This window comes from Anguilla anguilla, chromosome 17, assembly GCF_013347855.1.
Source record: "Anguilla anguilla isolate fAngAng1 chromosome 17, fAngAng1.pri, whole genome shotgun sequence".
Taxonomy (NCBI): domain Eukaryota; kingdom Metazoa; phylum Chordata; class Actinopteri; order Anguilliformes; family Anguillidae; genus Anguilla; species Anguilla anguilla.
Window position 1 is genome coordinate 11,804,037 of NC_049217.1, and position 23,249 is coordinate 11,827,285.

The window sequence follows — 23,249 nt, forward strand, 5'->3', positions numbered from 1 at the left end:
ATAATTTATATATATATAGAGCACAATTTGACATCACATGTTAAAGGTATGAATATCTGAAGGAATATCTAGTGTTCTTAAAAACTGGTGTTTGGAGGGAATTTTTTATTAATGTATTTATTTGGCCTATATGTACAAAGATAAGCAAGTGTGCATACATGTACATATTTATGTATTTACACCAAATTACATATACATGTAAACAGTTTTATGTAGCTGCAATATATGTGCACGTGTGTGTGTGTTTCTTTACGCTATGTACAGAAGCTGTGTCAAACTGCTATGAAAAAAAGCTTTTATGTCTAATAAATGGTTGTGAAAGTGGAGTATAGGTGTTTAAATCATACTGGTCAGCCAGTGGCCGGGCTGAGAGGGTGTGGTCTTTTAAAGGCTGTAACTGCAGAGTGTGTGTGCGTGCGTGTGTGCATGTACTGGTGTGGGAGCATGCACAAATTTGCACTTTCTTTGCTTGTATACTGGATTATTGCAGTTACAAGTGCAGTATAGCAATGTAGTGATTTAAACTGGCAAGCTAACACAGATCAGTGTAGTTAGCATTCACAGAAGAATGATCTGTCTGTCATGCTTTGCAGCAAAGCAGTCAGCCGCATCCAGTTTGCTGGTTCTGCTGGAGTTTATTGCCAGTACAGCCAGGTGCCTGGTTTCAGCGTCCTGACTGCAGCTCCACAGATAGTTCTTAATTTGCAGTAGGAAAGAAAAGCTCTGCTTACGTGGAGCTCATTAAAGAGGAAATGCCATGGAGATGCACAAAAGTTTGAACTCAAAAAATGTGTCCTTTAATGGCCTTAATTGGCCCGGAAGGTAATGGATATTGATGATATTCTGACATTGTTTTCTCTGTCACAAATTCACTTTACAGGGTGGAGTTTACTTTCATTATCAGTTTTACCGTGAACCTGCCCGCCAAACAGCTGAATTTCAGATTATGAAGGGAATCAACAGTGAGTGACTGCACATGCTTTTACGGGCCATATTTCATTTGAAGGTAAGATTTAGTAAAAAAAAAAAAAAAAAGGTTTAAACAATTAAAAAAATAGCACATTTTTATACACATGTAAATAAGGAAGGGGGGATACAGCCGAAGACCTCTTCCTCCTGTATTTTTCGCTATCCTTTTGACTTCATTTGCGTAATTCCCAACACTCCACATTTGAAACAAGCGGGCTGGCAAGTGCAGCTTCAGCTTGACTTGTTGTTATGGCGCCCCATTCGCTCGCTCCTCTTACAGAGGTGACGGTGCTATCCTCGGTCATTGACCCACATCACACCCTTTCGTCTTTGTTTTGAGGAGCAATTCATTTCAAATAAACATCTCTGTGACAGTGTACTGTATTCAAGATACAGCCAAGCCATATTTTTGTAACGTTTGCACTATTGAAATTGCACTATTTTTTTTTTTTTTTTTTTGCTTGTAGGCACTGCCTACAGTGCTTTAGATGGTTTCGTCCGTGAACCTAAAAATTGATCAGTTTAGGAGGAATACATGATGTAATCACAGAGCCACAGTTGTTACGTCATATCACCCCACTCTGTGCTTAACTCTGCAATTGGTCAATCCCTCTGGTTCTACAGGCGGAGTCATCTCTGTGGGCCAGACAAACTTGAGCGATGGGCCCACCCACAGACGTCTATGATTGGTTGCAAAGAGCAAGCCAACAGTGGAAACACGCAGCTGTTGAAATTGTCCTTTGCAAATTAAAAGTTGGCTGGTACAGAGTTCAGTTAAATACACCTACCCTAAATTCATGCAAATAATACCAGAATATTAAAAACATTTTTCCTTACATGTGACTGACATTTATCCAGAACGACTTGCAATTTACTGGACGAGTCATGAGTCAATGTTGTTACATTCTTGTATTCGTAATGCCACAGCAAAAAAAGCATAGTCATTAAATAATTGTTTTCTACGAGACTTCTTCCTTGATAGTGCTCACTTAGTTAGCAACTAGTTCACTGGAAAATCCAGTGTATAAATAAAATGCTACGCTAAATATTTCACAAAACATTAAAATGCATCCAGAGAATAATCTGATTTAACCACACGATTTACGTGATTTAAAATACGTTAACATGTCAATATTATGCCTCATACCTCTCGTTCCCTCCACGAGTGACTGTTTACAGACTCTTACTATTGGGCGCAGATGATTGGTTAGACCTGGCGTCAGTCATTTTCGGCGCTCGAGGGCTTGCGTGGCTCTCCGGTAAGCATGTTAGTGCACGCTCATCTCTCTGCTTAGACAAGTTTGCTTTGAGCACCAGTATGGCAAGGGTACCGCGAGTGTTCTGACAAATCAATAGTTTTATTTAACTGAAGTGGGCCGCACTAATTGTTGCGTGCCGTTGTATTTGCAAATGTAGCTTGGGAAGAACACTTTGTCTTTGCTTGTTATTCCAACAAGTGCTTTATGGCAAATTGCGTTTGGAATAGTAAACGACAGTAGACTACAGCCACAAGCTCCCTTAAACAAGACAAAAATGAATAGCTTATCGTTTGACGACCCGTCGCTGGATAACCTGGACCCCAGCCTGTCTCTGAATGATCCCAGCGACATTGACACGGCGCTACTGAACGACATCGATGGTAAGAATCTTTTGGATGAACATCTCGTCTGATCAAGAGGATCAACGAACTTGTTATGCTGTCGAAAACCGTTATAGGTGGTTGGTGGAATAAGTGACACTTACAATGTGCTAACGTGAGCCAACTTTGACGATATAGGTCAGTGACAACTAACGCATGCAGCTAAAGTGCTGAAGAATTGTATTCATGACAATCAGTGTTACCCAGTTCAGATGTCTGACTGATATAACTTAATTAACTAGCTTGTCACTGAAAATAGTCTGACCAGGGGTGAGGCAGTGGGCGAGACAGTCGGTCTATAACGTTATCAGAGAAGCAGAACTGGCCCAGTGAACTTGTTAGCTAAGTGTGCTGGCTACTAACATAACAACAAACTAACGTGCCCCACCTGAAAGTGAGCTAGCGAGCTGGTTGTGTGCTTGTGCTACTGATGGGGTTTTGTTGCCTATAAATATTTATAGTTACGTACAGTTAAAAGTCGTTGCATCCCGTAGTCGGTGCTGTAATGTCACATCATGCATGAATACAGTAACGTTAGTTTACAGTGTAGTTGTGCAGCGAAGTTGCGACGTTTGGGCCCCGCCCCCTGCAAACTTGTGAGAATGACGTCATCCGGGTTACTGTCGGACATTCCCTCTGTAGAGTTCACTTGCATACCTAACGTTAATAAATCGTGGTCTAAACTTGTAGCTTGGTTATTGAGCGTCGTGGATTCAAAATCATTTTAAAATCATATTAAATTATAGCAGTTTTTATAATTGCGTCAACAGTAATTGGAAATATTCGAAGGCGGTAATACAAATATAGCATGCTAGCCTGTCAGTTAATGTAACATTAGCTCCCAAGCTATTTTCGCTTTCATTCTTTCGGTAAGCTTTAAAAATGTATATAGGTTAACTAGAGCTATAGTCGTCTAATTTTATTTTTACCGTCTCGACATTGTTGACGTGTTGTATAATTATTCGTTTTAGCCACATAATTGTCATTAGAGTATTATAGCTGACCTGAAGTAACCCCACGTGGAAGACAGTGGCACACAGTAACCCCTGCACGCTCTGGCTTCTGCCGCGGGGGCCGGTCCACATAGCAAGGCACAACCACGGCTTCTCATTGGCTGCGAGCGATCACCTCATACAAAACATTGCTTTATAAATCCCTACTCCGGGCTGCCTTGTTTTTCCGCGGAGAGACAGGAGGTGTGGTTTGTACACGCGTGTACTTTCCTGTTAACCTCCTGATCTGATTCAATGTTGAAATTAATTTCGCTCTTTTGTACGCGTAACAAGATTCTAAAGATGACCTTTTCCCTCATTGTTTTGTCACGCTGTATATAGTTGTTTTAGGTTTTGGTACAAGTATTGCGATTTTGAATGTTGCTACGGAGATGCTAATGATAATTTTTAAATCAGTTTTTCGTCCGATTTACACCAGTCTACTGGTCCTTTGAAGATTCTTATATATATATATATATATCCATCCAGAGTACTGACGATTTTAAACTAAACATTTTTTCCCACAAGTATTCAGGATAAAAATCCTTATTGTATATAATTGTATGTTTGGTTGGTGTCATTGAAAAAATATTTCCCGTATCTAAAGTGTAAAAGTATTTCAAATACATATATAGCCCAGGTCTGTCCCGGAACAAAGTTGTACGATCAGGGGTGTGTGCATGTTGGAAATCACCTTTCTGTTTTTCTACGTATTGCCCTGAGCAGTACATTCACTAATTGGGAAAAAAAGAGTGAACATACTTTTTTTTCTTCATGTTTTCATGTTCAAAATGTTTTTGTTTTTTTCAATTCCCACCTGGCTGGTTTAGTTAAAAACAGACTAACCTGTTTGTATTGGGGTTAGAAGTTACTGTTTCCCTTGCATTTAAAGTGTTTATTATTATTATTATTATTATTATTTACAAATTTATAAATGGGAAAATAAACACTTACTTTTGATGTGAAGTATGGCACGTCTAATCATGAGAGCAGGAGGTCTGACAGCGTTTCTGTTCACTGAGCTCTCTTCTGGCAGCCCACTAAAATGCCTGCAGCACTGATTGATACTGCCATGTTACTTATGAGACAAATCCAAATGACCAATGCCAAATCCTCCAGCAGTGGGCTGTCTAAGAACCTTCAAGATGAAAATGCACTCAAACTCGTTAGAAACCTCAGTTGAATAAAATTTGCTTCATATCGTATTCATATTTGTTTTCTTTAACACTGTATAAATGAAATTATGATTTTTGTTTGTGTAAGATCGTCCTGGCTGTTGAAAAACACTCAATTCCTCTTTATAACATCTTGGTACTACTTTCTCAGATCATTGAGATTTGTTTGCTCCAGTTTTGATTGGCAATGTAGAGGGTTGTAACCAGAAGTAACACGGAGAATAATACACAGAGAAAGGAAATGTACACAGGTTAAAAACAAGATAATATTAAAACATCAAACCTTTAGACAACCATAAACGCCTTCACACAGCATCTCCTGGGTACTATCAGGTACACTATTTGGAGGGCTTTCCTTTTCATGGCAAGGCTGTACAAGTGTTTCAGTTGTATTTGCTTAAAGGAAAATTGGCCTGGTTTATTATTTGTGCTAGTTTTGATTTATTATGCAGCCAGAATAGACCATTCTTGGGGTTTTGCATGATTTCATTGTAAATGCTGAAGAGTGCTGGGAATAGGGAGCAGCCTTGAGGCATGCGAGTGTTGGAAAAACATTTCATCACGCTGACGCCCTGGGATTTGTTCGTTAAAACTCCTTTGATCCAGTGCGCAACTTGCAGACTTAAAAGCAAAGGAATCCGTATCTTATTAAAAGCAGACAACAGTCTAATATTAAAATTCTCAATTAAAAAGTGCCTGTGTGTCCCGAGCGGAAGGTTGCTGTTGAGCAAGGCCGTTTAAAACGAGTCGCTTCTGTCCGCGAGGCACAACTTTTCTTCTGCCGTCTATCAAACTGCTGGCTGCCAAAATAGTTTTATTGCAGAAGACTAGCCCCGTGAAAAGAGTTCTGCAATGAAAGCACCTGCAATGCTATATGATCTCCACCCTCTTTTACCCAGAGAAACTCTGTCAACCCTTTACACTTGGATTTAAAAATATATATCATTGTAGAGAATGCTTTGAAATATCTTGAAATAAAAACACAACCACTTACTGGGATATTATGGGTGGCAGTACTTTTATAGTTCTTATCAAGCGCTGTGTATTGCAGCGTGCATAGGCTGGTGCAGCAGCTTCAGGTTTAGTCTTGCTTTGTTGTAAACCGCTGTGTTTTGTTTAATAGTAATGTTTCAACATCACATTTGCCTTTTAATCCAGGTGTATGCCTAACTTAAATATTGCTACATGTAAAACGACTGATAAAACTTGTGTAAACGAGAAAAGATGTAGGCTGTGTACTGTACTCATTTTCATATGCAGTAAATTGAAAAAGTATAGCTGTTTGAATTCATACTGTGAAGGCAGAGGGAGTGAACTGCGCCAGGCAGTTTGCGTGCTTCCACAGTTTTACTGCAGTCATTTAAACACGGCATTAGTTTCTTTGACACTTGGTTTATTCCGGTCCAGAAGGAGAGTAGTGGAACGTGGTTGAAGAGGGTGTGTTACTGCTTTATTTCTGGCAGTTTCCAGAAGTTTCCACGGGCATGTGGCTCACCCCGTGCTTGTCATTCAGACCATTACCAAATTTAGGGGCCAGGATGATGATCACATGGGGACTATTCTGTCCATTTTTCAGCCGCCAATCAGCAACAGAGAAGGGTTTTCTTCTTTCTCTAGAATAATGCGTACTCTAGTTAAATATTGGTGGCTCCATATTGTAGGTTGCAAACATTGTTGTTGAGAGTTCTGATTGCAGCTTAGTTGACCCCCTCATCCCTGGGAGAATTGTATGATGTACCTTTTATTCATACATTTTGTCGTTATGCTGTAGGATGTTTACTGAAGCATTTCACAATTACACAACAGCTTTGCTACGCCTGGGAATCATAGTCTGCAATCTTGTGCAGAGAAGGTTATTCCCTTCTCACACTACGGGGTCAAACCTGAAAATCCCCAGATCACTACTCAAATGAAAACCCTTGAGGTTACAAAACTGTTTTTGAAGGAAAATGTGTTTGACCTCCTAAATATTCTTTGGACATCCTGAGATTTTTTTTGTTCATTTTTTAAAAGCTTCTAAATGTTTAAGAGTTTTAAACAAATTGGCAGTCATGCCATTTCACTATGAAATTTAATGATCAGGGCTTCTTCTGTGTGCTTTTTTGTTTGAATTGTGAAAACCCAACCCTAGTCTGTCGGGTCTGCTAGCCAGAAAGTTTTTAATAATTTTTAGAGACCAAATTTTATTCTGTACATTCCCAAGCCATTGTTTTGAGTCACAAGTTCTGTTTGGGGCTCTGAGATTAGCCTACGTGTAGCGCAAGTGCATCGTAAGCCTGGACTCCCCTAAAATCTAGATGTGCTGAGTTTCACTACAGTCATGCTGAACGTTTCAAGTGGCTGTCAAGCGTAGAGACCGTTTTTTTTGCATTTTTATTATATGAGTGTTTCACGACCTTTTTTGTGCATAGAAATGAGCTTTTTACATCATAGGTGTCAAAATTTGATTTTCTGTGGGACAAATTTATATGAGTTTACATAATGCATTCCAACAGTGATGTAAATATTTTTAAAAAATGGAAAAATGACATTAGCCCCTTGCGCTAACCCTTTGGCCTCTTATGTTCGCAGACATGCTGCAGCTCATTAACCACCAGGACATGGAGTTCCCTGGCCTGTTCGATCCCCCCCATTTCGGAGCGGTGGGCCCCCCGGCGGACGTCCCGGGTCTTTCCGCGGCCAGCCCGCCCTCTTCCTCACCTTCCTCTTCTTCCTCCTCTTCCTCTTCCTCTGCCCTGACACCTGGCAGCATGCCTCACCTGGACGCCCTTCTGGGCCCGCCCACCACCCGTAGCTCCTCCCCTCCCACCAAGGCGTACCAGCCCCCTGCCTTCCAGCAGCCCCCCCTCCCCACCATTACCACACCCAAAATGCGGTCCACCCCCCCGACTCCACCTCCACCTGCTCCGGCCAATCCGGAGCCCCGGCTGTCCCAGCCGCAGCAGTCCTCCCCGGCTTTCAGCACCGCCCCCCAAGCCTTCTTCACCACACCCCCGCAAACGCAGCAGCACCTGATCAGCTACACCCCCCAGGGCGGATACACAGGTAAGGATTCACCCAATCACTTACCTGTACTAACGTCTTTTCTCTGGGGAATTTTCCTCTGTAAAGCACTGGTTATAACCTGCTTGCAAAAGGCACCGTACAAATATAAAGAATCTGCAACCATAACACACCTCCGAATCAATGGCTTACATAGCAACTCCCAGAATGCAGAGCCAGTGCAGCAGGCACACAATTAAAAACGCGCTGGAATTTAGCTGTCCACATTTGAAGGTTTGGTGCATTCACAATGTTAGGGCGGGTATAGCATAGTATATTAGGGTGGGGCACCTGTGTGTACTCGTTTAAATTCCGTATTTGTTTACCCCAAGCCCAGGTGATCCTTTCTCAGTTTCTTTCGCCTGCGTTTGATTCCCGCTGCATGTCTCCGAGAGCCTGCTGGAACACCGCTACAGGCAGCATCACACTGGAAGGCAGTCGATGGTCTGCCAGCCCATGGCATGTTTGCATGGAGATTTGAGTGTCAAAGCAAAAGAGAAACACGCGCGGCTTGAGCTGCTGTCATTTTACAAGGAGGAAAATATTAGCCAAACGTTATTAACACGCGCGCAGGAGAGCAGGTTTAAACATTTGACACACAAATGCAGCGTGTGCTCGTGCGTGCGCTCCGCTGCGTGGCGGCCGCAGCGGGTCAGTGGCCAGCGTGAGTTTGACAGGGGCGGGCTGGCTGTCTAGACAACGTGTTGGGCAATCGTCCCCCTGTTGCGATAAAAGCCAGTGAGATGTTACCGGAGGGTCCGGAGTCCAGACCTCCGCATGTGCCGGCTGCTTGTGACATCACCGGGCTCCGCCTGCGTAACGTCATCCCATTGACCCCGGGTGAACAGGGAGGGAGGGGTCGACACAACTTCCTGTTTGAAACGTGCGCTGCATTCAGCGAATTCCTCAGATCCAGGGTCGCCATTTTAAGCCGGAGATTCCCAAACATGAGTCTGGGGAGGCCTCACCAACATGGAAGAATACTTTACCTTTTAAGCATATTTAGTTCATATTTACGTATTTCTTCATTTATACCTTTTAAACCTATGCAATATTACCTGGTTGTCTTGTGCATATCTGTGAAGTCCTGCTTTATACATGCTTTGAGTTACTTGCATTTTAAATAGTCACTGCAGCCTGAGTGGGTGGAGTGAAATGTTAAATGTTTTTAGTCGGCTGATTTTGGTCAGCTGGTTTCTCAGACAATATTTAAATTTCCTAACTCCAGCTGCAATTCACCATTTTTGGTGCCATTCTTTCTGTTGCATTGCAGCTGTCAGTCAAGCAGGCTCTGCCCAGCCTTTGTCCAGTCTCCCCGCCTCTCCTCAGCACATCCAGCCAACCACCATCCAGGCCCAGGTCCAGGTCCAGAGCCTGCCCACTCAGCCCATGCTGACCACTTCCTCGAGTCCGCCCACACAGACCGTCGCTCCTCACGTTCAGCAAGTTCCAGTGAGTTTGTTTGTCGCCATGGCCACAATTGAAAAGCAGGGATAGCATTTCCCGAATGTTTGCCGTATGACTCCACATATCAGGGTTTTATTAAAAATTTGGTTTCATAATTTTAGATTTGAAGGGGAATTTAACACTTCTAGCTGAGTCATTCCGTCAGTGAGTTCTAGCTGAATTCATCCCAGCCGAATCGTGATACATTAAAAAGCAGAAACATTGTAGGGTATAAGTACAGTGAAATGGCGTTTCCTGTTGAATGACTGTTGGATGACTTCCTCCCGCTGTTCTCTTCAGGTGTTGCTTCAGCCACAGTTCATTAAAGCAGACTCCTTGCTGCTGACCACACTGAAGCCAGACTCCGGCACCATGGTAACCACCATGGCAACGCCCTGCATCACCACCCTGGCCACTTCCACCACACCAGTACAGACCACCTCTCTGCAGGTACACAGACCCATCTACACAGCCCCAGCACAGACCAAATCTCTGCATTGTGCACCCCACAAACTCGATCTGCACTCCAGAACACCTCCCTGCAGGTACTTCCACTCATCTCAGTTACCCCCAGAAATCAGAGCTTGGGGCGCAAGTCCAGAAGTTTGCAGGTTCAGGTTTCAAAATCCAAAAAAATAAAAAAAGGAAACTCACAGAGTTACGTCACTGAATGCACACACGTCCCTCGATCCGCAAATGCAGATTCAACACTTCACAAGTGAACTTTACATTTCAGAATGTCTTCTTGCCAAAAATACATGCATAAATTCGGAGCATACATTTGGTTTGCGTATAAAAAGCACGAGGTATCTGTGTAGGGAAATATGTCTTTACAAATATGTATGCATTTGTAGAAATCAGTGCACATTCGTAATAATAAGGGTTGCTCCGGGCAGCTTAAGGTTTCTTTTCTCATTAAATGAGTTTGACCCCTGTGACCCCCCCCCCCCAGGCCCTCATGAGCGGAGGCACCATCCTGACCACGGTCCCCCTCATGATGGACGCCGAGAAGCTGCCGATCAACCGCATCGCCATCAGCGGCAAGCCGGTGGGCCTGCCCCACAAGGGCGAGAAGCGCACGGCCCACAACGCCATCGAGAAGCGCTACCGCTCCTCCATCAACGACAAGATCCTCGAGCTCAAGGACCTGGTGGCCGGCACGGAGGCCAAGGTGAGAGCACCCCGCGGAATTAACCTCACTCGCCCCCCTCAGTCAGCCAGCGCGCCCAGAGAAAAGGGAACAGAGACCTGTTAATACCGAAGAAAAGGGGAAGAAGAAGCGAGAGGCCTCCCATTCAACAGAACAATGTTTTCCTCTTTTTTTTTTTTTGGAGCAATCAACGGTGAATTTGAGAGACTGGGAGTTGAGACTTTGAGTTGAGAAACACTAGATGAGAGATGCAATATACTGTCAACCAAGAGGGGGCGCCAGAGGAATGTAACAACATTTCACGTGACATTTCACACAAAATTGTGAACAACAGTCTTTTTTTCACCTGTTTTATCTTGGTTTTTTTTTGGACAGCTCAACAAGTCGGCGGTTCTGAGGAAGGCGATCGACTATATCCGTTTCCTGCAGCAGTCCAACCAGAAGCTGAAGCAGGAGAACATGGCCTTGAAGATGGCGCACCAGGAGAACAGTGAGTGCCTCCCCCGTCCCCGCCCCTCGCCCCGCCCATCTTCCCGCGCGCGTTCCGGATGGTTCCGTCTGCCAGCTGACCGATAGGCTGGTGCACAGAGATGTACAGGTGAGCGTTAACGACTGACCCCTGACCTCCTCCCTGCAGAGTCCCTGAAGGACCTGGTTGCCATGGAGGTTGATGGGGAGGTGAAGACTGAGCTGCTGACCCCGCCTCCCTCAGATGCCGGCTCGCCCAATAGGAGTCCCTACTCTCACTGCAGCAGCGACTCTGAGCCCGACAGCCCTATGGTGGAGGAGACCAAGGTACCTGCATGCACACGCCTGCACATACGCGCACACACTATTGGTGCATGGTCCATTTGTGTCCCACATTTACACTTGTCACTCTCCCTCCACCCCTGTCTCTCTCCCTCCATCCCTCCCTCTCTGTCCCTCTACCCCTCCCCCTCTCTGTCCCTCCCCATCTCCCTCCCTCCCTCTCTCTCTTAGTCAGCAGTGCAGTCTGAGACGCTGGCTGTGGGCGGGGCAGGTGCAGCGGGCGGGGTAGGGATGCTGGACCGCTCTCGCTTGGCGCTCTGCGCCTTCACCTTCCTCTTCCTCTCCCTCAACCCGCTGGCGGCCCTGCTGTGCGGCGGGGCGGGTGCCACGGCAACCACCGGCACCCCGGAGCACTCTGGAACGGGCAGGACCATGCTGGGTCTGGACGGCGGAGGTAAGGGATCACATCCACGCCGTTCCCATGGCAACACATAAGGAAAACATAATCAAAAACTTCCTTAGAATACTTACATATGCGTAGATATGTATGCGAGTGGTGACACAGTGAGCGAATGTGCCAGTCAGATTGAGTGACAGGTTCCGGTCCCTCCCCCCTGCAGATGGCTCTGGTTGGCTGGACTGGATGGTTCCCACGCTGCTGATTTGGCTGCTGAACGGGGTTCTGGTGGTCGGGGTTCTGATCCGCCTGCTAGTGTACGGCGAGCCCGTGACCCGGCCCCACTCCGGCTCCTCCGTCCTGTTCTGGAGGCACCGCAAGCAGGCCGACCTGGACCTGGCCCGGGTGAGCCCCCAGCACCACGGAAACGCGCTAAAAACACACACCCAGGGACAGAGTTTGACTGGGTGGACATTTGAGTTTTTTGTGTGTTTATCCACCCTTGTGAGCGGTATTCATGCGGTGTCCATCCTGGGTTTGTTTCTCCACTACATTTTGGTCCAGAATTTCAACTGATTTGAACTTATATTTGTGTGTATATTACACCAGCATGTGTTCTGATGGCTTTGCCAGTAATTGCTCTGTTAATTTGCACCACAGTAAACAAAACTTTATTAGTTATTAATCTCATCAGTGTTGTAACTTGTCCTCTGCTGCCTCCTAGAGGTGACGTGGGTCATCTTTTCTTTTTAGCCATTGAATAGTTTTTACTTTTTATCGCTAATCTTCCTTTACGCTAAGGTTCATTAGTCATGTAGGAGACGCTCACGTCCTGAGTGGCTTACAGTGTTGAGGAACAGGAGTACCTTCTCCTGATTTACATGAGCAGCAGTGCCAGACCTGGCCAGCAGCATTCACAGACCAGCGAGTGTATGAGTAATGTCTCTCAAGCACAGATGAAAATGAGCTGTGATAAGCAAGAAAATCCAACCGAAATGCAAATCCCTTCTTCTCGTTTTCACACTCTTTCTGTTTCTCTCACCCCCTTTCCGTCTCCATCTCTCTCTCTTTCCCTCTTTCTCTCCTGTATCTGCCGTTCTTTCCCTCTTTCTCTCCTGTATCTCTCGTTCTTTCCCTCCCTCTCTTTCCCTCTTTCTCTCCTGTGTCTCTCGTTCTTTCCCTCCCTCTCTTCCCTGCTGCAGGGAGACTTCCCGCAGGCGTCTCAGAACCTGTGGACGTGTCTGAAGGCTCTGGGCCGGCCCCTCCCCACGTCGCAGCTGGACCAGGCGTGCGCGGCGCTGTGGGCGGGGTTTCGGCTCTGCCTGCAGCGGCTGTGGGTGGGCCGCTGGCTGGCCGGCCGGGCCGGGGGCCTGAGGGCGGACCGCCCCCTGCAGGAGGACGCGCGCAAGAGCAGCCGCGACGCCGCCCTGGTCTACCACCGCCTGCACCAGCTCCACATGACCGGTAGGGGGCAGCAGTGAGATCAGCTCAGCTAGGACACTAAGAGGGGCTTTATTACAGATGAGGGGACCCTGTTCCTGGGGGGGTTTCTTGGTTCTCATGCCAACGTCTACTGTTAATTATTTAAAATCGCCCAATTCATGGGTCAAGTACAGATTTGATTGGGGAAAAAATGACAAATATTTGAACATTTTTAACCTCAGTTTGAGTTTCCCTTTTTGTTATTTGGCGTTTTATGGGCCTTTATCTGGGAAAGGGGTTTATGTTTTTGCACGCTGATCATTCATACAGGTGAATTTTTACTGAAGTGGTTCAGTTTTAGCTTCTCTCTCACGGCTACTGTGCCAGTTCACTGCAGCCTTCTCTTTTTCAGTTGGAAATCCCCCTCTCTCTGCCACAAGAATTGCAAATCTATTAATGTTTAACTTTGTAATGGTGGGTCATTAAATGTTTAAAATCGAATATGTGGCCAACTACTGTTAATGATTATAAAGCAATTATGAGATACTATAACTATATTGTTGAAAACAATTCTTAAGTAATTATAACTAAATGATAAAACAAAAGGTTGAAATTCTTCAGTCTGTTGTTTTGTAATTTTAATTGTAGTTTATTTATTATAAATAATTCCCACAGTTATTTATAATTAGAAACCATTAGGGATTTTGAAAATAATGTTAAATGTTGTGCTGTTACATTAAACCAGTGTAAACTAAGGGCTAATGTTGGTGATAAGTGGGGTCTGGTCAGATGAGAAGGAAACATAATAACTAATACTTTATTATTTCATAAAATTGCAGTCAATTTTATATTAACATGAAATATACTGTGATAGATTCTTTATATTTTGTATTCATTTTAATGATGAAATTTTTTTTAATACAAACCTGCCTGTGTGGTTTTAGCAGTCAGTGGTGAACAGTAGGCTTGACCCGCATGAGGAGGAATGTTTTAGCAGATACCGTTTCTTTTGATCAGTACCCTCAAAGCAACTTATCTTCCACACACAGAACGTCTTGATGACAAGTCATGTTGTTTTTATACGTGACTGCGTGTTTCATTTTTTGCCGGTATGGAGTGTTTAAGGCGCCATTTTGCTTGGTTTGTTTTGTTCGTGTGCAGGTAAGCTGTGTGGGAGTCACCTGTCGGCGGTGCACATGGCGCTGAGCGCGGTCAACCTGGCCGAGTGCGCGGCCGACAGCCTGCCCGTCGCCACGCTGGCCGAGATCTACGTCTCCGCCGCTCTCCGCGTGAAGGCCAGCCTGCCCCGCGCCCTGCACTTCATCGCTGTGAGTGTGTGCGTGTGTGTGTGTGTGTTTGTGTGTGTGAGTGTGTATATGTGTGTCTGTGTGTAACTCCCCTGAAAAGTTTGTACGACGTTGTGTATGTTTGTACCACCACACCAAAATTTTAAAGGTATTTTCCAACTCCATATTTTACACACAAATTATGTTCATGCCAAAATTAGTTATGTGTGATTTTAATCTTTGAAGTTGAAAAAACGTATTACAAAATGGATCAAATTTTCACCAAAGTTTTTTAATGTCATCATCGCTTCCAGAAAATTTGTTCTTGGGTGTTTGAGTCGTTGCCCTGATATCAGTACTTATCTGGTGCAGTGTGTGAAGTTTGTGTATCTCCCCCCCGCCCCCCTTTCCCCCCCCGCAGCGTGTGTTCCTGGGCAGTGCTCGGCAGGCCTGCCTCTCCCCCAGTGGCAGCGTCCCTCCCGCCATGCAGTGGCTCTGCCACCCCCTGGGCCATCGCTTCTTCGTTGACGGGGACTGGGCCGTACGCAGCACCCCCAAAGAAAGCATCTACAGCCAGGCTGGCAACACCGGTCAGTCATGTTAACTGCAACGTTTAACTCTCTGGTGGCAATTTTGGCCCTTGGAACAGAAAGTACAAAACGTATTCACAGTTTAAAACATTGAAATGCATATTGCAGCCTACTGATAAAATTACAGTAGCCTGGGATTGTAGTTGTAGTATTTAATTTGTCTATTTTCCTGGAGGTGGCAACACTAATCAAAGCCCAACCCAAACTCTAAACTTACGCCAAAATCCGACTCCCATCTCCAAAACCATCCCCAAACCCATTATGAATACCCTAAATTATGAATAGCGAGTTGTTAGTGTCATAACCTGGACAGGATGGTGTTGATAAAGGGTTCTGTGGGTTGGGACTAGTGGTGAAAAGCAGCCATCCCTGCGGCTATCAAGGCCCAGCGGACCTGTAGCTTGGATGGCGTTTCTCCAGGGTGGGATGTCATGGCGCTCGCTGGGCTAACGGTGACGCTCTCTCTGCCTCCCGCAGTGGACCCCCTGGCTCAGGTGACGCAGGCGTTTCGGGAGCACCTGCTGGAGAAGGCGCTGTACTGCGTGGCCCAGCCGCAGGAGGAGAAGACCCCCGGCAAAGGCGACGGGTGAGTGACCAATCAGAAACCATCACGCCTTTTGGCGGCACTGTGAGAAAGCGCCAAGCTCCGCCCCCCCGTTGCAGTGGGCAGTTAGAGCTCTATTTCTGGTTTTTATGTCAACTTCTGCTTTTAATTATTCACAGCCCCAATCACCTACATGATCTGATTTTTTGGCTGCATTTAATGATTAGCTCATGAATGGAAATTGAAGGTTTCTTCTTTTGTTCTTGTATGAAATGTTTAACTGTGGTCTATTCCACGAGTGAACCGGCGCTGGTGTGTAGAGATCATTATCTGACTGAGACAGGGAAATGCATGGGAACTGAATCCTGCCTGCATACCAGTCCTTAGAGGAACGGTGTTCAGTACCCCTGTGCTAAGCGCCCTGTTCCTCTCTAGGGAGTACTCTGACGCTCTGGAGTACCTGCAGCTGCTCACCAGCTCCTCGGACGCAGCCGGCGCCACCACACAGTCCTTCGCCATCGGCTCCAACATGGCCACCCTGACCGGTGAGCGTCAACGGCGTGTTCCCCTGGTGTAAAATGCAGGTTTATCTCCAGTCCGGGAGGGCCACAGTGTCTGCAGGTTTCTGTGCTTTCCTTTTGATTGGCGGCTGGTTTAGGTCTTGTGTGTCCATTGGGGTGTACGTGTTGCTTTTGATGATGATGTGCATTTGTTTTGGGCAGAGTGCGATCCTCACTCTAAGTGGTGGTCCAGTGTCCGTGGCGACGCGGTGTGCGTGCGTTTGATGACGCAGGCGCTGTGTGTTTGTGGTGTGCAGGGTGCGATCCTCACTCTAAGTGGTGGTCCAGTGTTGCGGTGGTCATCATCAACTGGCTGCAGGGAGACGACGTGGCAGCAGAGAGGCTTTATCCAGCCGTGGAACACCTGCCCCGCAGTCTGCAGAATGCAGAGTGAGATACTGAACACACACACACACACACACACGCACACACACACACAAACACACACACACACACGCACACACACACACACACTGAGCATTACCTTATTAAGCTGTGTTATTCTGTGCAGGAGCCCTTTGCCCAGGGCGATGCTGAGCGTGTTCAAGGCAGTTCGCGCTGCTCTGTCCAAACCGGAGAACTGCCAGCTGAGTCTGAGTCACAGTGAGCGGGCCAGCAGCCTGCTGAGGGACAGCCTGAACCTGGGACCACACTGCTACTGCAGCAACATAGACAAGGTACCCTGCCACTGTCACAATACGAACTAAGTGCCTTGCCATAGTCACGATATGAAGAAAGTGCCGTCACGATATAAACAAAGAAAAATGGATAACTATTTCTATCACATTTAATTTAAAAGTTTGACAAAATAAATTATGTTATTGAATATTCAAGTATATATTAAATTTGTGATTCTAAATAAATACATAACAACCTACTAAATATGTAACCTATATTCAGATTAGAGGCATTTTATTAAATAAAATGAAACATGTAGCTAAATAAACCAAATATTTAGATAAACATTTATATTAATAAATGAAAGATTTAGCTAAATGTATCAAACGTTTAGCTAAACATTTATTTAAATGTATGAAATATTAAGCTGAATGTACAAAACAATATAGAAATCACCACCAGTGTCTGCCTTTAAACTTCTGTCTCAGGGACTTCTGAAGTACACAGTTCCTGAGGGCCTAGTTGACCCAATGAGTCATAGGTGGGTGTGGTTATTTAGCATATATTTAGCATATTTGTTAAATCCTACCAAGTGTAAAGTTCAGAAATTAGCATTTAAGTTAATAATTATTTTTCAACCTGAGATTTACGATATATATATTTAACAAAGTGCTAAATATTTGTATATAATAAAAATAAATATAGAATCGTTAAATAATATTTATTTATAGTTTAAATATTTAATCAAATGTCTCTAATTTAGTTATGTTATATATTTAATAGGTGGTTATATATTTATTTAGAATAACAGATTTAACAGATAAATTAAATATTTAATAAGACCATTTATTTTGTCAAATGTGTTAGAAACAGTTATCAATTTATTTAGGAAAGGGATAAATATATTATAAAATAATTAAATAAATAAATAAATAGCTAATTTATAAGATTTAATTTATAAATCAAAGGGAAAACCTGCTGAAGTATTTATTTTAAATATTAAATCTGTGACCATAAATAAATATATGACAACTTAATAAATATATATCAAATATATATCAAATATATATCAAAATGTAAGACACATAATTGAATATTTGAAGAAAAATATTTATTTGACTTATATCTTATATCTGTTCTGCTAAATAAATAATTAGTGAGAAATTGTATATTTAATTTCAATGTTATATCTGTATCAATGAAACAAATATTTAGCTTTCTGTTAAATATTTAACTTAATAAATCTTTGGTTCAGAAATAAATATTTAACTTAAATTTAAATCATAGAAGTGTACTTTGTGATATTTATTTAGTTTGAATGTGGATTCCCATAGCAAATTCATAAATGTTGCAAAGTGAAAATTGAACATTTAGATTTAATTTAAATGTTTAATCTAAAAGTCCCAGATTTAAGATTTAATATAAATATTTGTTTTTGAAGTAAATACCCGTTTTATCATTGAAGTTTATGTTTTAATAGAAATATTTGAAATGTTATTAAATATTTATTTCGCAGTAAATATGCAAATATATAAATAAGTACTTAATTTGTCACTAAATATTTCTTTTTTTATGACAGATTTAGATATCATTTAAATATTTAACTTCTTTATTTTGAAACGGATTTATTATTTGATATTTTTCCTAAAGAAATAATTTACACTACTATATTTTTAAATGTGAGGAAAAAATGTTCTTATTCAAGTTGACAAACCGGCACCCCATATTTCTGTCACAAAATCATTAGGGTACTTGTCTTGTTACCTCCAGGCCACACCCCCTTCTTCAGTGCAGTTTCTCGTATTGAGATGAATGTTGATGTGATGTGCTGCTGCTTTTGTGTATCTTCATCTGCGCGTCACACACGTGTCCAGGGCTGGGCTGCAGGCAGTGGGTCCTGTGCTGGCTGGTTCTGTGGTGCATTGTAGTTGCATTGCATGTGTCTGTACCAAGTGCAATGTTTCTGCAGTGCAGCACTGAGCTGGGCCACATCCAACAACGGGCTCCCACTCACACTCACACAAAGTCACACACACTCGCACACACACAAACACACATAGACACTCATTTGCACACACACAGATATACACTCATTTTCTCTCACATACTGTACACACACTCTCATACATACACACAATTCCACATACTCGTTCACTCACACCAACAGATGTGCATGAAACGGAACGAGTTCCGCTCTGACTCTGGTGACCCCTGACCTCTGACCTCTGACGTGCAGGTGGTGCAGCTGCTCCTGTGCGACCTGCTGCTGGTGACCCGCACCACTGTGTGGAGGCAGCAGCAGACGGTGGGGCCGGGCGGGGCTCTGCAGGCCACGCCCAGCGAGCTGCACGGCTTCCAGCAGGACCTCAGCTCCCTGAGGAAGCTGGCACAGACCTTCAGGCCCGCCATGCGCAGGGTGAGCGCCGGAGGAGGGAGGGAGGGAGGGGGGGGGGGGGAGGGAGGGGGAAGGGGGGGGACAGAGAGAGAGAGGGAGGGGAGGTGGAAGGATGGATGGATGGAGGGAGGGAGAGAGATTTTTTGGCTAGAAATAGCTGTACAAAATAAGTATTGTACCTTACTGAACCTGTGTTTAGCAGTTGTCTATGACCATGAAATGTACTTTTTTTACGTCGCTTTGGATAAAATAAATGTAATGTAAAGAGAGGGGGAGGGGGGAAGGGGGGGAGGGAGGGAAGGACTGAGAGATGGATGGAGGGAGAGTGGGTGGGAGGGGAGAGAGAACGCTGAGGGGGAGGGGGATGGAGGGAGGGGATGAGGAAGAAGGGATGGTGGAGAATGAGCCGAGGGAGGAAAGGAATGAGACAATGGTTAATGGGTTTAAAAATTTGTCAGCAAACTTTTTAGTCTTTATGTGAGTTTAAATTGCACAGTGACATCCACTAACTCTGTAATGGGTGCAGTCCTCTAAAACAGTCTGTTAATTTTACACCACACTGCAGCATAGCATTCAGTGGTTTTCCACTACCTTTATTGCTGCTGTTGCAGAGCAACAATTTTTTCTGTGTAATGCACTTTGCACTTTTTATATTGGATGCAATCTAATATTCCACGTTTTTTTGTCTGCAGTTCCAACCAGCTTTTATAGCAGTAATTATATGATACCATAATAGAAACATTAACTCACCAACTCATACGACAATATTCTACTTCATATATATCTACTGTTAGTGATTTATTGACAGAATTAGTAGAAAACTCCCCACTTCCTTTCTACTTGGATAAAAAAATAACTTCACTACTTGAAAGCTGATTGCTTTTTAAATTAGTCAGGCTACAGCACACTCCTTAGTTAAGCTAGTAACTTCATTGCATGTGGTTCTGCTACTCCCCAACACTGGTTTCCAATCACTTCTCCTGTTTGCGGTCTTCACATACATTTGTATTTTTTTTTTTAAATCTCGCACATATGTAATGTGAAGTCCTTAACAAGAAGAAAAATTACATTTTGAAATACTGTAGACTTTTTTTCAGTTTTTGAGGGCAGGCTTTCTAGTCTTGTTTTTTCTCAGGCTCTGGGGACTTCAATTTCTCAGACCTCTTAGTAAAATATCTAACACTTGTAATTTATTAATAGTATGTTGAATAATCACATATTTAAGTATAATGAATTTTACTTTTTTATTGTATTATATTTTAATGTATTATTTCAGGATTTATATGCAGGCTAAATAATATGGAGAATATATGGATAGAGATGTGGGAGGAGCATTCAGAGGGGTGGGGGGTCTGTCGGGGTGTGGCATTGGTCATGTGACTGAAGCCTCCCTCTGTCTCCAGCTGTTCCTGCACGAGGCCACAGCGCGGCTGATGGCGGGGGCCAGTCCCACGCGCACACACCAGCTCCTGGACCGCACCCTTCGCCGCCGCGCCACGCCCGGGGCCAAAACAGGTGTGTGTCCAGTACCGTGTGCGTGCGTGTGTGAGTGTGTGTGTGCACGCGCGTGTGTGTGCGTGTGTGCGTGTGTGTGTGTGTGCGTGAGTGCGTGTGTGCGTGTGCGTGTGTCTGCGTTTGTGTGTGTGTGAGAGAGAGTGTGTGTTTGCGCAGAGAGGAGCAAGACAAAACCAAGCCAGTGGGAGCAGTGATGTTTGTGTGTGTGCAGTACTGTGTGTTACAGTGCGTGTGTGTGTGTGTGTGTGTTTGCGCAGAGGAGAGCGAGACGCGCCCGGGCCAGCGGGAGCAGGCGGAGGCGGTGATGCTGGCGTGCCGGTACCTCCCCCCCTCCTTCCTGTCGGCGCCGGGCCAGCGGGTGGGCATGCTGGCGGACGCGGCGCGGACCCTGGAGAAGCTGGGGGACAAGCGCAGCCTCCACGACTGCCAGCAGATGATCATTAAACTGGGCAGCGGCACGACTGTCACCTCCACCTAAAGACACGCGCACGCACACACACACACACGCATGCTTGCACACACACTCACACACTCACACATACTCACACACACACACATACAAACAGACACAGACAGCCACCACCTGCATACACACACACACACACCTCCTCCTAGAAAAGCACACACACACACAGGTCAGGTCTCTGATCCCAGACGGCCCTCCAAACCCTGCAGCAGTTCGTACAGACAAACGGAGCGAAAGTAAACAACCACCCGGCTGGAAGAGGCCCCCACCCTTCAGCTTTAGTCCCCTCCCTTCTGTCTCACGCATCATGAGGTTGAGTCCCTGCGGTCCACGTTAAAGGAAGTCCATGCAAACCAGTCCCACTCTTCTGTTTATTTTTAGTTTTTATTTAACTTACTTTATGGAGGATCAGTGTCAGTTAAAAGTCTTACAAGGGGGGCGGAAGCATTTGTTAGTTTACCATATATGGAACTGAATATGCTTTTTTTGATTGGTGTTATGGCTTTCGATTGTTATTTATTTTATTTATATTCCCTGATTAAAACTGGTTGATTTTTTTTTTTTTGATGCACTGCAGTGACGGATTTTGGCCACACGATGGCGCAGGGTGTCCTGAGCTCAGAAAGGAGATGGAACCTTACTGGATTGCAAAGTTGTTGAAAGCTTTTTTTTTTTTTTCCCTTCTTAGAAAAGAATCCCCTCCCAATCTTTTGATCTGAAAATGCTGAAGTAAGAACTAGCCGTCTGGGCACACCTGTCTGTCCCACTGCCAGGGAGGTGGGCGCGAATGTGAGCGAGCTCCTTTTATAAGTTTAATTGTACAGACCTTCTCTGCACTACCCTAGCTGGGCTTAATTTTGACAAATGAACAGCGAAAAGGCTTCATGAGTTTGCTTTCTCATAGTTTCTTTTGTGTACATTTCAAAAGTGTATTTATAATTTTTCTTATATGTTTTCCCCTCCGATCAGTATTTTTTCATTGTGGAGTGATACGTTCTGTTTCTCCAGTGGCCCATGTTGGGATACCGCCCTCTGGGGGCAGCAGGAAGTTAGCAGGAAGAATGGATGGGTTTCCATATAAAGAAAATAATTTGTCAGATAGTCTGGTTAAATTTCTGATTTATTCCACCAGTATAATTTCTGTAAGATCACGGTGGTCTTCTGACAGTATTTAGCTTCCTGTATCCTCCTAATATACACAGAGGCTCAATTTTAAAGTCTTGTCTTCCCTTTTTTTCTTTTTGGGTCCACCCAAGTAAACTGTTGTAAGAACATTTTTGTGAACATTGGGGCAACATGAGAATTTGTGGTCACGTTCAAGTTCCGCACGCTTGTGCACGCGTGGAACTGGAAGAGGTCGGCCGTCTCGATGCACTTAAAATGGCCACGGTGATGACATGTGAGGTGAGGACTGCTTACTTGTAGTTTAACTGAACACCAAGATCCTGGCAACTACTGCAAAATGTTATTTAGGGGGGAAAATAAGAACATGCTTCAGTGTTACCGTTTACTGCCTGTGGTAAATGTCTGTGTCATTCGGTAAGAATTTGGGAGAGTGAGGCTTCGTGAACCCCATAATGGGTGGATGTACAGTGCGCCAGCAGTTATGGACTATTGTGAACCATGCACAACTGATGCCAGTGAGTCACTGCTAATACATAAGTCTCATTTTGGAGATTAAAGAGGCCTCACTCTCTCTTGGGGGAGAGAGACAGGTGCTATAAGGTTTGGGAACCTGGTCAAAGTGTGGTTAAAAGGCACGAACCCCACACACAATTTAGGCGGAGTCCTCGTGCTGCTGCGTTTCGTGGCTGAAGATGGACATTTAATCCCTGGCCGTTTCTCCCCTCCCGGGAGAGCACGCAAGTCTGCTCCAGCCCGTTGGCCCCAACGCTGGACCTGCTCTCCAGGACCGCAGCGCTGACCTGCGAATCCCGCACGTTCATCTGCGGAACGGGCTCGACCACCCCTTTGAAAAGAGTCCCGAGCATCTCCCGGTCTGACTAGCGAGTCCGTAGGGGGCCGTGCGTCACAGGAAGGTGGAAAGGTGTTTTTAAACAGTTTCCTCTGCTTCTCTTTGCCTGTTGATTCATTTTTGAGAATGTAAATAAAAAGAAAATTTTGTAACAAGGTGCACCGAGCTCTCGTGGAATTTCCAAATGAGGTGAAGCATGTGGTACATGTGTGTGTATATGACTTGGCTAGTGTTTCTATTCAGGGCATCTGATACAGCATACATACAGCATTTCCCCCCCCCCACTTCTGTTCAATTTCATTCCCCATGCAGCTGGGT

At 44.6% G+C, this 23,249-nt stretch overlaps 1 protein-coding gene across 1 annotated transcript; it reads left to right on the plus strand.

Moving 5' to 3' along the window:
- The first annotated feature begins 2,225 nt into the window (after window positions 1-2,225).
- Window positions 2,226-23,090, plus strand: srebf1 (sterol regulatory element binding transcription factor 1). The gene is made up of 19 exons (XM_035397201.1): window positions 2,226-2,608; window positions 7,347-7,820; window positions 9,091-9,269; window positions 9,564-9,713; window positions 10,216-10,434; window positions 10,789-10,903; window positions 11,051-11,208; window positions 11,395-11,617; window positions 11,784-11,965; window positions 12,763-13,024; window positions 14,144-14,310; window positions 14,690-14,858; window positions 15,336-15,444; window positions 15,838-15,947; window positions 16,220-16,352; window positions 16,474-16,639; window positions 18,817-18,996; window positions 20,379-20,490; window positions 20,748-23,090. The coding sequence occupies exons 1-19, from the start codon at window positions 2,503-2,505 to the stop codon at window positions 20,966-20,968; spliced, it is 3,435 nt and encodes a 1,144-aa protein (XP_035253092.1). The 5' UTR covers window positions 2,226-2,502; the 3' UTR covers window positions 20,969-23,090.
- The last annotated feature ends 159 nt before the right edge of the window (window positions 23,091-23,249 follow it).